At 40.3% G+C, this 16,138-nt stretch overlaps 1 protein-coding gene across 2 annotated transcripts in view; it reads right to left on the reverse strand.

Annotated features, from left to right (window-relative positions):
• Positions 1 to 16,138, reverse strand: part of CLPTM1L (CLPTM1 like) — a 657,087-nt gene that overhangs the window by 470,858 nt on the left and 170,091 nt on the right. For both annotated transcript variants that reach the window (XM_044065147.1, XM_044065148.1), the window contains exon 5: positions 10,014 to 10,092. In XM_044065147.1, the coding sequence (XP_043921082.1) occupies positions 10,014 to 10,092 (79 nt within the window). The remainder of the gene's footprint in view (positions 1 to 10,013; positions 10,093 to 16,138) is intronic.

Consider the following 16,138-nt stretch of genomic DNA (forward strand, 5'->3'; position numbering starts at 1 on the left):
TGCATGTTTTATACCCCTGACGTCATGGAAATAGAGTCAGCAACCGATGGAGAATCCAAGACTCCGGTACTCAGGCTGGCTAAGGGTTATCTGAAGGCAGATAACTCAAATGTGATGACTGCAACAGTGAAACAAGAAGAACATCTGATTATTTGACATGCAATTATACAAAATCAGTCACACAAAATCAGATGCACATAAAACAATCATGTCCAGGTCGCTGTGTATTTTACACTAAGTCTAGAAATACAATCTGACCGTGTAACATAAAAGTCAGAATTGGATCTAGCAAAGGAGGCGGTCTTCAAGAAATGTTCAACTTTGAGGACATGTGGGACATCATCAGGAATGGGAATGGATACCGAGACATGTTCTTCAGTATGAACATTGTCTGGGTTGCTCTGAGATCTAGAGTCTGTATCATATAAGTGAATTCTTTCCCTGGGAAAGAAATCACTTGGCCGCCTTCGTTATTTTGCCGTTTTCGTCACTGGAGTGCTATCTCGGAGTTGGTATATTTAAAGTAGGGGAGTGTGAGGGGAACAGCCCCCTCCCCCCCACTTTATGTAACATTTTAAAGTTTTGCTTTGTTTTTCTTTTTTGGAACAGCGATTTTTTTCCCTGGGAAGAAAATCGCTGTTCTAAGTGTTTAAGATTGTAAGCTTTTGCTTACATGCGGTCGATAATGCAGGTTTCTGATGCAGGAAGAAAATGCCTGCAGTTTCACCTATAGTCTATATTCTCAGATTTCACTAAGTAGGATCTCAGCTTGGTACACATATCTCTCACTTGACCAATTTGATCAAAAACTTTCACCATTTGCTTCCTCACTCTCTCTCCTTCTTCTAATGGATGAAGAATTCTGCTCATTTTATCATAGCTGTACTTCTGAGAAGAACGCTTCTTAAAAAGTTGGGCTTTGACTACTCTGTTGTTTTTAACATTAGGCACCAACAAACTAGAACTTGATATGCAAAGTTGTTCTGGTTTGCCTAGACAGAAGTCCCTTGAGCAGACAAGCCAAGTAGGTTGCCACTGGGTGTATTTATGAGATTGAGTCAATTCAAGTAGACATCGGTATTGCCATGCTTTGATCGCTCCAGTAATTGCTTTGTACTCTGCACTACATGTTCAGCAAGGCCGTTTGACTGTGGATATTCAGGACTGCTAGGAACATGGATAAAGTCCCACTCTTTACCAAATCTCTGAAACAACTGACTGGTAAACTGAGAACCATTGTCAAATAACTTTGTATGGACTAACATGGACTGAGAAATTACATTTCATCTTAGTAATAACAGCACTGGATGTTAGGCTAGGTAGTAAATCAATCACAAACCAGCTCAAATAAGGTTTACTAACACTAAGGCATGTTGACTGTTCCACTCAAATATGTCAGTTGCTACTGTTGACCAAGGTAGTTCAGGAATTTAGCTAAAGTAGCTCTTTTTGCAAATATCGCTTAGTACTGTTGCACACTGAACAAGAAGAAAGCACTTTATCAATGTCTTTAACTACAGACGGCAAAAATGCTAGTCATCTCACCCTTTTTTTGGTAGAATCAGAAGCTGAGTGGCCACAATGTAAAATCTGAATGTAGTCATGTTGTAAGGAAGTAGGAACAACAACTTTTGGACCTTTGAAAATGACACCATCTTCCATCAGCACCTCATCTCTGCATGGAAAGTAAGGTTGTACTTCTGGCGGTACACAGGACTGCTTTGACGGCAATCCTACACTGATGAAGTGGTTGAGCTTTTGTAAAATTGGATCAGTCTGTGTGATCTCTCAGCTCATCAAGTCTCGTGGTAGAAAAATTATGCACTTCCATGACATCAAAGTCAAAATTCTCTGCATCAAGCTATTCCATCGTATTTCTGGGCGATCTATCAACCAGATAAAGTTCACCTATGTATAGACCATTTTGAAATTGTACTTTTGGAATTTAAGCATCATTCTTTGAAGTCTTGCTGGAGCAGAATGCATAGACTTCTTTAAAATAATGACTAGAGGTTGATGGTCAGGTTTTACCTGGATAGCTCGGCCATAAATATAATCATGGAACTTCGAACATGTGAACTCAACTGCCAAAAGTTCCTTCTCAATTTGAGCAAACTGCATCTCAACTTGGGTAAGAGTTCTAGATGCATAGGCAACAGTTCTGCCCTCTTTAAGAATAACTGCGCTGTCTGAGGTTATAAAATGCGCTCTGGTGTTGTTCTAACCATGACCATGCAACATTTTTGCATGTCGGCTCTCTAAATGGTGCCGATAACTCACTAAAGTCGGACATAAATTTGTCCAAACAGTTAACCATACCAAGAAAATACTGTAAGGCTTGGACACTGTCAGCAGCTGGCATCTCAAGAATGGCTGCTTGTTTATAAGGGTCTGGTTATAGGCCTGTACTAGTAAATAAATGACCTACCTAAGTAACCTTCTGGTAGCCTGAATTTACATTTTAGAGGACTGAGCTTTAAATTCACTTTACCCACTCTGTCCAAAATTTTCTTCAGGTTTCTGTCATGCTCTGCTTCAGCATTACCGCCAGTCAGTAAATCATCAACTATTATAGCACACGGGTAGCCTGAAAAAAATTGCTCCACTGCAAGCTGAAAGACTTCACTGGCAGAATTTATTCCAAAAGGCATCCTGAGGAATCTGTATCTACCAAATGGGGTACGGAATGTAGTCAGTAGTGAAGATTTTCAATCAAGCATTACTTGTCAAAATGAACTCTTTTCATCCAAGACAGTGGCATCTGACATGAGGGTTCCAATCTCCTCGATTGTACACATAGGATGATGAGGTCTTTTTAATGCCTTGTTCAAGTCTCTTGGGTCAATGCATATTCTGATTTCATTTGAATTCTTCTTATGAGCAGCTACCATGGAAGACAGCCACTCAACAATGCACAATTTAGTCTAACTGGACCTTGACTTTGTCCTGAATAACTACTGGAAGTCTCCTTGCCAGTCTGACTACTGGACTGACTTCTGGGTCTACTTTCATGGAGTATACAACTGGAAGTTTGACTAACTTGTCATTGAAAACATCAGCATACTCTAAGAAAATAGTGTCACTGAAGCTAGAAATGGGACGTGCTTACATGATGTACTTCTTTGGTAAAAGAAAGCAGTTTAATTCTCAAACTGTCTCTGAGACCCAATAATGACTGCACAGGTCTTCAGACTACAAACTGTAACTTTTCCCAGCCGAACAGCATGAAAGCACTACTGAGCCTTCAGTTTGAAATTCTTCACCTCCATAAGCAACAAGCTTTGCACAATTGGCCAAATTAAAGTTGCTCACCAGCTCTCACTTTAGTAAATGTTTTTGCTGACATTATATTACACTTTGAACCAGTGTCTACTTTGAGCTCTGTGGGTTTACCATTGATCAGGACAGTACAAAATACTTTATTCTTCACCAACAAATCTACTGCATTAACCTTTTCACTAACCACCAATACACCGGCCACATAGAAAGTAGGGCTGCAGCTCTCTATATGATCAACCTGCTTTTCTGAGTGACCTTTCTTAACAACTGAATGAGACTTGCTTGATTTACAAAACTTTTGAAAATGGTTCCATTTTTACACTTGTGACATTGCTGACCAAATGCTAAGCACTTCTCTTCTTTAGACTCATGGTTGGCACCACAATTACGACAGTCAACAATAAGACTGGACTTAGGTTTTGCTGACTCACCCTTGTACTGTACTGAGCATGCCCTTTTTACTGAACTAGTCTTGGAACTTGCTAAAAAAGCTATGGGTCCTCACTGCAACACCCGCAGGGGTTGCAGCTGCCATGTGCTTAGGCCTGCTTCTGCTTGCCATGTGTTGCATGCAGTCTACTTTTGCTCTAGAGGCTGCTGAAACCATGCTCTTATCACTTGTAAGCATACTTGTATGCCTTTCTGTGAGCTCATGACTAATCTCTATGGCTTTGCTTAACGTTAAATCACAGTCACGAAGCAAAATCTTTCTCACTGCAGCACTATTAACACCACACACAAGTCTGTCCTTTATTAACTCGTCTTGCAAGTCACCAAATCTGCACGTTTTAGCTTTATTTCTCAAGTCAGTGATATAAGCTGCAAAAGTTTCACCTGGCTTTTGGTCTCTTGTATAAAATAAGTGCCTCTCAAATGTAACATTTGTCTGGGGGTTGCACATTTATGTTTTAAGCACTCAGGGTCTTCCCTTGATTCAGCCGGTACCACAATATGGCGGTTTTCCCCTTCTCCTGCATAAACTTCTGGTGCATACACAAATGAAAGCTCCCTTTCAACAGCTTCTGATGCAGCTACATTAAGCAAAATGAATGACCTTGTATATGCATCATTGTCAGAAAAAGCTGCTTGTATGAAAATATCATATTCCTGCTCAAATACTCTCCAGTTCTCTGCTACATTATGATCAAACACAAGAGGACCTGGTCAGTGAAATGTCTCTGCCATATCAAGACACACAATAGTCAAGGTGCTTGAAATTATGTACAAACATATATGCCAAAACTTTATGCCAGTACTTGTAATTATGCCCAATAACACAACAAACTATTTGAAATAACTGTACTTTGCCAAATAAGTCTCTGTAGCACAAGAACACTTTGAAATCACTGTACTTTATGAAACCACTCCTTATCAGTGTAAAAAATACTTCAAAACGACTGTATTTTGCAAATAAACTGTACACGGCAGAAGAAGCTCAGAGTAAGAAACACTTTGAGATGAATGCACTTTGCAAATAAATTGTACACAGCACAAGAACCTTTCAAAATGGCTGTACTTTGCAAAATATCTCTGTACAGTGTAAGAAACACTCTGAATTGGCGGCACTCTGCGAATAAATGCACACAGCACAAGAAACTTTTAGAAGTGGCTGCACTTTGCAATATAACTGTACTTTGCACACAACAAACTCTTTGAAATAATTGCACTGTAATAAAGTACACACTTTGCAAACACTTTGCACACGTTGAGATACTTTGAACTCTAGTTATGCATTGAATGGCTTCGGTCAATGCAAAATAGTAGTTTGTACCCAAACGCAATAATTTACTAAAAAAACATGCAGTTGCCTTGTTCTTTAAGTTGATTTTGCCCTTTTATTGTACTCATTATGCCCTTTCTAATCTCCCATCATGGTCATTATACTTTTCTTGTGCAGTTTTACTTTAAACATGCTCGTTATGCAAACCAAAGATAATTCTGAGCCCATATGAATAGTTCTGCTCGTTTTATCAAACATCGTGGTTTCAAACATTTTATTTAATAATGCAGTTTGTGCCTTTTGTTAGTTTGATTAATAATATGTTTCTGTACTACTTGTTTAATTAATAATGCGTTTTGTGCCATATAAATGCGCCATTTCATTTTCTTTGCCAAATAACTCATTTGGGTAGTTTTATTTACCTTAAGCTTGTTTCTGGCCCTTTTTTGTTTGTCTGAGCTCTGTTTCACTCAGCCTGCTTAGTCTGCCTTCACCTTCAACTCTGCACCTGATGGCTTGAAGAAGTTGTTCTTCTGATCCTGGTTCTGACATCATGTCACTTCTGGACAGGACAAAACAGACTACCTTTTCATGGGTTCATCAGCTCATTATTACACATACACACACACATCAGGAATGAGGCTTTGTAACAAACTTAAATAAGCTTATAAACAGACTGACTGCCACACTCGTACATGCTAACATTCTGGATGTTCTCTCAAAACGGCACTGCTGCTTGCACGTGCTCAATATTTATATGCACATGCTACATCTGGAAATGCTTCTTACAGGTATATACACACGCTCTGATCTACACCTTTCTCCTGTAGAGTTTTGAAAAGTTCTGTAGCAGCAGAGCCAAAAAGATGTTGCTTATCCAGAGGGGAGTCCAGAAGCTTAGCTTTGACATCCTCAGGTACAAGCTGAAGTCTAAGCTATGACAATCTACAAAGAACAGACCCAGTAGCAACTGCTCTGTAAGAAGCATCAGCAGAATCATAATTTAACAGAATGCTTAACAACTTAAGGAGAATTAAGAAAAAAAAGAGGAGAATCAAGAAAAAAATGCAGAAGATTTAGTGTCAGTGTTCTCCAAATCTGAGAGGGAAAAGCCCAAATTACTCAGAACAGACACAAGAGATCAGAACAAACGGGTTTGTTAATTGATAGCACAAAAAGATACAGTGGCAGAAGTGTGCACCTTTTTGCCACATCTATCAACAACTCTGTTATCTTTATCTGTGACAAAATTAGATGAAGAAAACAATTTTGTAAGCTTTTTTCAGTGGTAATGGAAATAACAGCTGGATCTGAGGTAGAGCTCTTGGATAAAAATGTCTCAGTGTATGCAACCTTGAAAATCTATCATACTTCATTGAGGCAGGTGGCAGAGACTCAGGACTAAGAGAGGTATTAGAGAAAAAGAACCAATCAGGGCCTCAAAACAGGAGAATCGGTAGGGGGTTTAGGCACCCGCATCACCAAAATAGCACAGTATCTTTTCTGGACATCAGATAATTTGTAGCCTTCTCACTGAAAACACTGCATCATTTTAGTGAAATTTCTCCAAAAGAAAGTCCTTCAGTGGAGAATCAGGAGACAAGGTATCCTCATCATCAGAGATGTAAGACACTGGGGAATGGATTGAGAAAGAATAGGCCAAAGGGGAGCAGCAGCAGCAAGAAAAAAATGAAGGTTTCAAGGACATAATGGCTTTGAAATGTCCTTGTGTAAAATACTGACATTCTTTCTAAGGATCCTTAGACGTCTGGTTAACAGCATGTTTAGACTTCTGTTTCTTTTTAAGTGGGATGTCTGCATGTGAAAATGTGATGGCTTTTAGTCCTGATGTACCTCGATCAAGGAACCAATAATTTCTTCACAAAATCTGAGGCATCCCTTCAGAAATAAACCAAAGTTTCCCCTTCTCACCAGAAGTGAACTGGTTAGATGTGATGGACATGTTTAACAACTGCACTATATCAGCCTCCGACAGAGTCATGATAGAGGGAGCAGGCACAGGAACACGACAGTCCGAGGAATCATCAAAAAACACAGAAACATCTGGGTCTGACTGGATAGCAGAAGTCTAGAGCTTTGGTTTCTTAGACTTCTTTTTCAGCATAGGAGGGACAATGGTAGATGAAAACTCAGAGGCCATTTTACCTTGGGCAAGCTCATTAAACCTTTGATTCTTAAGGAAAAATATTTAAAGAAAAGAGGTCAGCTACACAGGGGCTTAGGACCAAACAAATGACAGATAAAACTGTCTTTACAGTTGTGTTCAGCACCTAAGCAAAAATACACTTCAAATGATGATGTCTAAGAAACTTACCTCTCTGAATCATATTTCCCTTTTTAAATGACCTGTATAAAATTTTAATTAAACAAAAGAGGAGAGGAAGAGTCCCCACTGGAGATACTTTATGTTCAAAGGCTAAGGAAGAGGCACGAATCATATGTCTGACAAACCAAGGTTGAAGCGACAGTTCAGTACTAGGGCTGATGGCAAGAAAGTCCTGAAGTAATCTGCATCTGTATGTCTTTATCTGCCTCTTGTCTCCTTCAGGATAAGGTCATATTCTACAGGTATGGCATGAGAGGAAGAAAGCTAGACTTTGGTATTCTGGATGGACATACAGCAATCCATGGCAAGAAGTACCATCTGCTGGTAATACTGCAACAGTGATCCAGGGAAGGATATTTGCATTTATGCTAAGGTCATAAGACAACTCAGCTATGTCCGTCCTCTTATTTGGGAATATTCACAAAGCACAAATTCTTAGGGAGGTCAAAAACACTCATTAGGAAATAATGCGTTAGAATATGTCAGCCAGGCATGACTCCATTATTCACCCAACTGATGCTGTCCACAGCATCACAGATGTATTTCTTAGAGGGCTTGGCTACATTCTAAATCTTAGGAAGAAGCCTGGCACATATGGAAATCTAATCCCACAACAATTAACAGGGAACACATCAACACCTAAAGAAATCTGGCAAATAAAACATTAGATGTCACAAATGTCAAACGAAAATCAGCCATCAAAACTCTAAGGTACAGCCCTAGAAAACTTTGGAAAGAGAATAATAATCTAATAAGGTATAAACTAACCACCACACCTTATTCTACATCCACCTCACTATCTACAGATGAATTCCTTAAATATTTCAGTGACCTCCCAACAACAACCTCTCACACCCGACTCTACTCACCCCTTCTCCACCTGAATATATCCCTCTTTTCTACTTCACGCATATCTAATCAAAAGAAACCACACCACTTTTTCATCAAATATAGCATTGATAGTCCATCCTCCTGACACAGATAATTTCCAACCCTGGTTCATCTATCATTATTGGAATTTCAATGTGAAACCACACCAACAAATTTATAATGTCTCTCTAACAACACTATGCCCAACATTTGGAAAACTGGCATAGTGCATCCTCTTTTCCTTAAGGAAAAAAATTATACTTTTCCTTCCCATTTCTTACCCATATATATCCATATAGCTTTATGCAAATTCCTCGAAAAAATTATCTATCTCCAACTCTCAAATTACATCAAACCCACCCATTGTCACAAAACAGTACTGGTTCCTGTCCAGCTGAAGAATTTACACTGCCGTTTAGTCTCTCACAAATGGACATTCTTTTGGTGTGGACAATGGCATGCCTTCTAGTGATATTTTTACTGTCCTCAGCACTTTACTTGATCTGGTCAACCACCCCACTCTTACAGCACCTGACTGAAACAGGCGTGAGTTCTGATACAGTCCCTTAGTTTTACAACTACCTTAGCAATAGTCACTTCAAAGTCAGCTTTAATTCCCTTCTCCAGTACTTGTCCCCTACTTAAAGGTGGCACACAAGGTTCCATTCTTGCCCAACTGCTATTATCTAGCTAAAAAAACAAATGCCACCCACTTGGCCTACCTTAGCTACCTCTCCTATTACATAAATATGATATGGTCCTCTAAATCTGTTACAGCATGACCTGCAACCAGACTTTCCCTCCCTCATTCAATGGGGTGAGAAGAAAAACATTCTTCCCAACTTTTCAGAAACTAAAGCTATGTTTTGGGACCAAAATAATGCTCAAGTGCACAAAACTCCCTTATAATTTTGGATAAAAAAAAAACTACACTCCAACTGAAAATGTTATTTTTCATATATTCTGAACTATTGTTAGATCACTTCTTCAGCTTCAATACACATATCAACAACACATAAAAAGATTAACTCCCTCCTCTTCTGGGCAAATAAAATCTCCCCTACTCCTCCAGATCAGCAATAGGTAAAGGCATTCTGCTCCAATAACTTGAATATGGCCTTCTTATTGTCACTACTGCCTCTAAAAAAACATTACTATCATTCAAGCCATCTCAAACACAATCTGTTGCTTTACCATTACTCATTTACATACAAACGAACATCACTGCTTAACTTTGAAAGATGCCAACTGAGACCCAGTTTAAGTACATAGTCATTCTATTCTGAAAGTTCATAGCTACTAAGCCAGCAGGGTTCACAAACTGGATGGGAGACCTATACACTGAATATTGGGGGGGGGGGGGTTCTAAAAGGGTGAATAAAGATGCAGAGCACTCTTCTCCTTTAAGGAACGGTCTGGGCGTGCCCCCCGGGCCCCAAGCTGTGCCATAGTCTCACTTCACTTTCCAAAAGGTAATGATGGACAGAAACAGAAGTAACCGTGAAGTAACGGAGGCTGAAGTCACATATGTGCCTGTAGTTTCAACTGTCGATCTTCCAGTCTTGACTCAAATAATCCAGAAGCAAGACTACTACACTACCTCTTCCACCCTTGGTGGGTGCTTGGTCACTACTAATCCTTTCTTTCTACACTTTGCCAGGCTACTGACACCAGAAGCACTAATTAAACCTAGGTTGTCAGCAGTGAGAACAGACATCCTGTTCCCTCATGATCAGAAAACTGCAAATATCTCATTCATGGAGGATGCACAATGTTCATGTTCACAGATGAACTTACCATTAAATCCTTCATTCGGTTGCTCAGCTGGTCGATAAACAAAATAGGAAGGTACTGTATCTTCTTTCCTTGTTGGATCCTGTAAGACAACACAAGATTATTTTTTGTTTTATTTACCCTTTTGTTGACTCCCAATAAGCTAGTAGCTCTTTTTAGGGAGACCCAAGGTGCTATTTACACTACTATCTTTTCTGATAGGTGCTGTGGGACCCTTTTGCATCCCTGCTGGATCCTGTAAGACAACACAAGATTATTTTTTTGTTTTATTTACCCTTTCGTTGACTCCCAATAAGCTAGTAGCTCTTTTTAGGGGAAACCCAAGGTGGTATTTACATACTTTTTTGACAGGTGCTGTGGGACCTTTTACATCCAACTGAGCTACTACCAACCCAAGCAGATGGGGCCTCAGTTTAACATCTAATCCGAAGGAAGGAACACTCAGGAATATACCACCCCCCTTACTATACTTAATGTTCCACACAAAGGGAAAATAAAACATACATACACCAGTAAAAATATTCTAAAACTACATATTCACGGTATGCTCAAACACAGTTAAACAAAAGTATGAAATTATACTCTTAGGCACCTGAGATTTACAAATTGTTATGCTGTAAAGATACTCCATCTGACAGGTTATGTACAAGTAAATCACAAACCATGCTGGAGTGAAAGATTTAAGCGGTTATAAATACGTCAATAAACCTCTGAGCGAGTCTGGTCGGTGAGGAAATGAAAGAAACAGGTTCCTACATGTAACAATTTGACATAAAAAAATGGCAAGTTAAAAAAATGAAATAATTCAGTTGGACAAGTAAACTAACCATAACAGAAGTTGTTTAAATGATCACTACTGCAGTAGCCCTAGCTATATGGGTTATATCCTGCCAAGGATATAGCAGCTAGCCATACTACAAAGCTTTCAGGGCACCTTCCACTTGTCCAAACAGTTAGTTTGTGAAGAGCCGATTAAAGTCAAGTTTGGGCTTTAAGACCTTCAGAGTTTTCATTCCAGAGACGAGGAGGCTAAAAGCCCAGACAAGGACAATATTTGGTAAATAACAAAGGACCACACCTTGGCATAAAAGAAATACAAAAAGTAAGGGGGGGGGTGGAGGGAGGATAAAGCTAGTGCAGCAGTGATCATTCAAACATCTACTGTTATGGTAAGTTTATTTATACAACAGAGTTTACTTATACAACTGTACCATGCTCATCATATGATCACTAGTGCAGTTACAGTAGCTGTATGAGTAGACTACCATAGCTAAGACTTGATTGGGAGAAGGAAGGATGAGGATCCAGGGGCCCCTGGAGAATGGTCCTAGCAAAGCCTAACCTAAGCCTGGAGAAAGACTCCAGCTTTTAATGTTTTATAAAAAGAATGCACAAAGAACCAAGTTGCGGTTTCAAGAATACTTCAAGAATCCAACCCTTTCCAAAAAGACACAGATGAAGCCAAAGGCTTGTAGAATGGGCTTGGACCTTACCTGGAATTATTTTAGTGTGGTGGGCATAACACAAGGTGAAAGCATGAGACAACCATTTAGAAATAGTCCCCTTTTAACACAGGTTGTCCTTTTTTCTTACCTTAAGAAGAAATGAAAAACTGACTAAATGTTCCTGAAAAGATTTTCTTCCGTCAAGACAGTACTCAAGTTGACTGTGGACATCCAAAGTATGAAGTATCTTTTTCCCTCACTTTTATGTTCTGGAAAGAAGACAGAGATGGACAGTCTGGCTCAAGGTAAACTCGGATACCACTTCAGGCATAAATGAAGGACTAATTCTCAGTGAAACCCTATTTTTGTTGCAAATTGGAGAAGGTTAACCCACAATAAGAGTTGGCCACTCAGACACTCTTCTTGCAAAGGTCAAAACAATCAACACTGTTTTCCATGTTAAGACCATCAATTCAGCCTAATAGGCTGGTTCGGGTGGAGTAAGAGTTAGTTTTTCTAACGTGAAATTAAGATCTCAAGGAGGAAAAGATACCTGTTTCTAGGGGGCTTTGTATGCAACACCTCTTTCAAAAACAATCTGACATGATTCTGCATTCAAAGAGAAGGATCCATGGGCAGACATGCTAAAATGGCAGAAAAATGAACAGTGACTGAGGAGCAAGACAGACCATAGGAGAGTAACTCTCACAAATAATTTAGAACCAGATGGGTGCTGGTTCTTTTCTTTGCACCAACTAGAAAACCTTTTGCATTTAGTAATATAAGATTTTCTAGTAGCAGGTTTTCTTGACTCATTTAATACCCTCCACAAGTCCTCAGAAAAAAAGGTCCCTAAAAGGTATAAATATTTTATCATCCAGGCACCCCATTGTAGTTGTTTAGGGTCAAAATGCATCAATTATCCCTGATCTTGTGTGAGCAGATCCAGCCTGTGAGGAAGCTTGCGGTAATTCCCCTGGACATTTCCAAAAGAAGGAAAAACCACTGCTGCCTGGGCCAGAAAGGAGCCACCACAATGATCTTCAGAATTACCCAAAATATTAATGGAAAAGCATGCAGAAACTCCTGTCCATAGACAAGATAAGGAATCTGTCTTCCAGGTTTTCTTGCTAGGAGTTCTGGAGTAAAATTTTGCCAAATGATTCTTGTGAGTGGTGGCAGGCAAAGAGATCTAGATGAGGTGTTCCCAACAGCTGGATTAATTCTTGAAGACCTCCTGACTCAATTTCCATTCATGAGGGTCTGCCCTGGTCCTGCTCAGCTCTGCTAAACGAATTTGTTCTGACAATATGCGAGACGCCTGTAGAGTGATACTGCTGTGAAAAAGTTATATCTCAGTTAACCAGAGCTAGTCTGTACAGAGGGAAAGATCTGGCTCCCCTTTACTTGTTTACCTACCACATAACTGTGGTGTTGTCTGTACATACTTGATGTACCAGACACCATAGATGACAGAGAGTCGAGTGCCAACATCTACTTTATGCTGATGTATTTTGGTCTGAATTTTCTGTCCAAGGACTCTGCACTTTAATCCCAGTAGATGCTGCCACCCAAGCAAAGTCTGAGGAGCCTGAACTGTGCTGGAGAAGACAGGGAAAAATGGTAGACCTGGATCATGAGAAATCTGATATTGCCAGCAAAAATCCTCAGTCTTTCCAATCCCCAAAACTGGAATATGAAGTTTTAAAAGGTTTTGTTAATCAGACCAAACAAACTCCATACGAAAAAATCCAGTGGTCCCTGGAGTCTTGCGAGAGGTATCTTGAGACTCACAAATGCTATGAGACCTAGAAACCTGAGGAATTCCCTTGCTGAGATGGTAGTATAGGTGGAAAAACTCAGGAATAAATGTAGATACAAGTCTATTTTTTTCCCCTGAGGAAGAAAAGCTGTTTGACAAGAGATGTCAAGAGGCCAGCCCAGGAAAACAATCCTGTGGGATGGAGTTAGACAAGACTTTTGTAAGCTCTCCTGGAACCCCCGTCTGTGTAAGAGATACCTTACCCTGGTGAATGATTCCTGGCACTTTAAAAAGACTCTGCAAATATATCAAGTCCTCTAAATAAAGACAAATAAGAACACCCTGTAGCTTGCAGTAGGCTATCACTGGAACTGGACACATTGAATAATGACAGAAGGATAATGCTGAGAACTGATAATGTGATCCAGACAAAAAAACTTGCATGTCTGAAATCTGGAACTACAGAACTGTGAAGAGATGCATATGTGAAATCCAAGGTTACTAGAAAACTCAAATGGGGGGAAGGGGTAATAAATTGTAAAGTGACAACATTTTAAAACTTGGGCATCATCACAAATCAACTTAAAAAGGAAAGAAAAAGGACTCGTCTCCAAGAATCTTTTTTTTCTTTGGCACTAGAAATGTCCTTAAATAAAACCCTTCTTCTAATTGAAGAAGGGGGACAGCTTTTACCACTCCTCAATAAAGCATATACCCTAAGTGAATGGAGGGAAAAGAGTTTGGTCTAGCAGATGAGGGGAAATCCTTGTGAAAGAAGGACGAGACTCCCACTGCAGTGTGTAATCTTGATGGATTAGTCACAGAAACCACCTAGCTGAATCTGTTAAGAGACAGAGAGAAAGATAATTAAGGTTCATACTTTCTGGAAGAATTAAGGGACTGTTGGTGGGGGGTGGTGAGTCCTCCAGACTTAGACTGTCCTTTGTTCAGGGGGGGGGGGTCCTGTCTTCTTTTTGGAACCTCTCTGCTTTTGTTTTTTTAGGTGTTTGCTTATCAGTAGCTTGCTGGGTCTGTTTATTTTGCTTTTTAAAGAGGTCTGTAGTGTTAAAATCCCTCGGCAAACTTAAGAGAAGGCTGAAAAATCTGAGAGATCTCTTGAATCAGCTTACCTGTCTCGTCACATTTAAGGACCTCTGCAGTACGAGGTCCAATCATCAAGTCTTTATACAAGGGAGAATTTATCATTTTTATTTTTTTACATTCTCTGGGAGACTGTGAGAGTGCAACCAAGCAAACATCCTTGTAACAGTTCCAGTGGCAGCAGGCCTGGAAGTGATACCATCAGAATGATATGTACATTTCAAGCAATTAGCAGCCACTTGAGAAGAAGCAGCAGCAGCAACCAAATTACACACAGCAAATTTCTCCTCAGAAGAAAGGTAAAACAGGAAATTCACCCTTGGTTTGGCACCTATGTTTGTAATGGACACAGGCAGCCTGTAAAAGGTTTATCTCCTAGGCCCCTGCATGCAAATGTTTCATCTCCCAAGCCCCTGCTTACACTACCACGGGTACTAGAACTTGTCAGAGATTTGGGATGTATGACTAGGCTTAAAATGCCCCGTGGTCAGTAGCCTAGTACACACCTATGGATGTAACAGGAAACAAAAGCCAAAACAGTCTTCATATTTGCAAACAAGGCAAGCATAAACTTTACATATGAACTTGACAGTTAGAATCCTAAAAAACAAGTATTGCAGAAGAATACACTTTCCCCTGAATCTATTAAAGCCTTTCCATCCTTGACAGAAGGAGAGGGATTAGTTGTACTCAATTACTGGCATAATGAGGGAAGAGTACAGAGTGGTAATCACCTCCTTTTTTCTGGATGCAACCCTTTTACTTATGAGATTAACCAAGTAAAAGGCTTTTCTGGCCACTGGCGGTACATGACGGTCGAATGTGAGATTGTTGTCAACCTGCGTACCCAGGTCTGTCACCACAGGTTGTGTGCTTAGGGGGTTGCTGCTGATGTGGTAAACAGTAGGAGCCGTGTTTTTGCCCAATGGAATGATAGTACATTTTTTTGCCTTTAACTTAAGGCCTTGACTTTGGCATCAGTCATTTGTTGCTGTGAGACCCTCTTGCAGTATGTTATCATCATTTAGGGAGTCAATGACAGCACACAACTTAGAGTCGCCCACAAACTTGGTCAGCCACAGGCCTTCTGTCTTTGCCTGGACCTCTGAGAAGTAGACGCCAAATGGTAGGAGTCCCAGGACAGATCCCTGGGAAACACCACTAGTGGCAGGTCTGCTGTCGGAGGTAGAGGCACTTATTTTGACCTTGTGGGTCCCATCAGTGAGCCAGTTGGCCACCCACCTGATGAGATAGGGATTTACACCAAGCTGAGTTAGTTTTTCGATGATGCCCGAGTGGGGGATTGTGTCAAAGGCTTTGGCCAAGTCAAGGTAAGCTGCATGTACTGACTTTCTCTCATCCAGGGCCTTGGTGACAGTCTCAAAAAAGTCAGTCGGGTTCAACAGGCAATATCTGCCCTTGACGAATCCGAACTGGGTGGTGTCAAGTGCTTGGAGATTGTCTATGTCCTCGTTTATGAGGTCCATAATAATACACTCCATGGCCTTATAGATCGGACTTGTCAAGCTAATGGGGTGACAGTTTCTAGGGTCAGTAATAACACCACCTTTGTGCAAGGGGATGACAATGGCAGTTCTCCACTCTGCTGGAATGAAGCCTGTAATTAGGCTATGGTTGAATAGGATGTTCAATGGCGATGCTAGTTCTTGCTGAAGATGGTGCAGAATACAGCCTGGGACACTATCAGGTCCCACAGAAGCTGTGTTCTATGCCTTGGATAGGGCCTTTAACACTTGATCTATGGAGATGTGAAGTGCGGGACAAATATCGGGGATGCCAAATGGACCTTTGGGGGGGAC

Source organism: Protopterus annectens, chromosome 3.part0, assembly GCF_019279795.1.
Source record: "Protopterus annectens isolate FY-2018-M chromosome 3.part0, PAN1.0, whole genome shotgun sequence".
Taxonomy (NCBI): Eukaryota; Metazoa; Chordata; order Ceratodontiformes; family Protopteridae; genus Protopterus; species Protopterus annectens.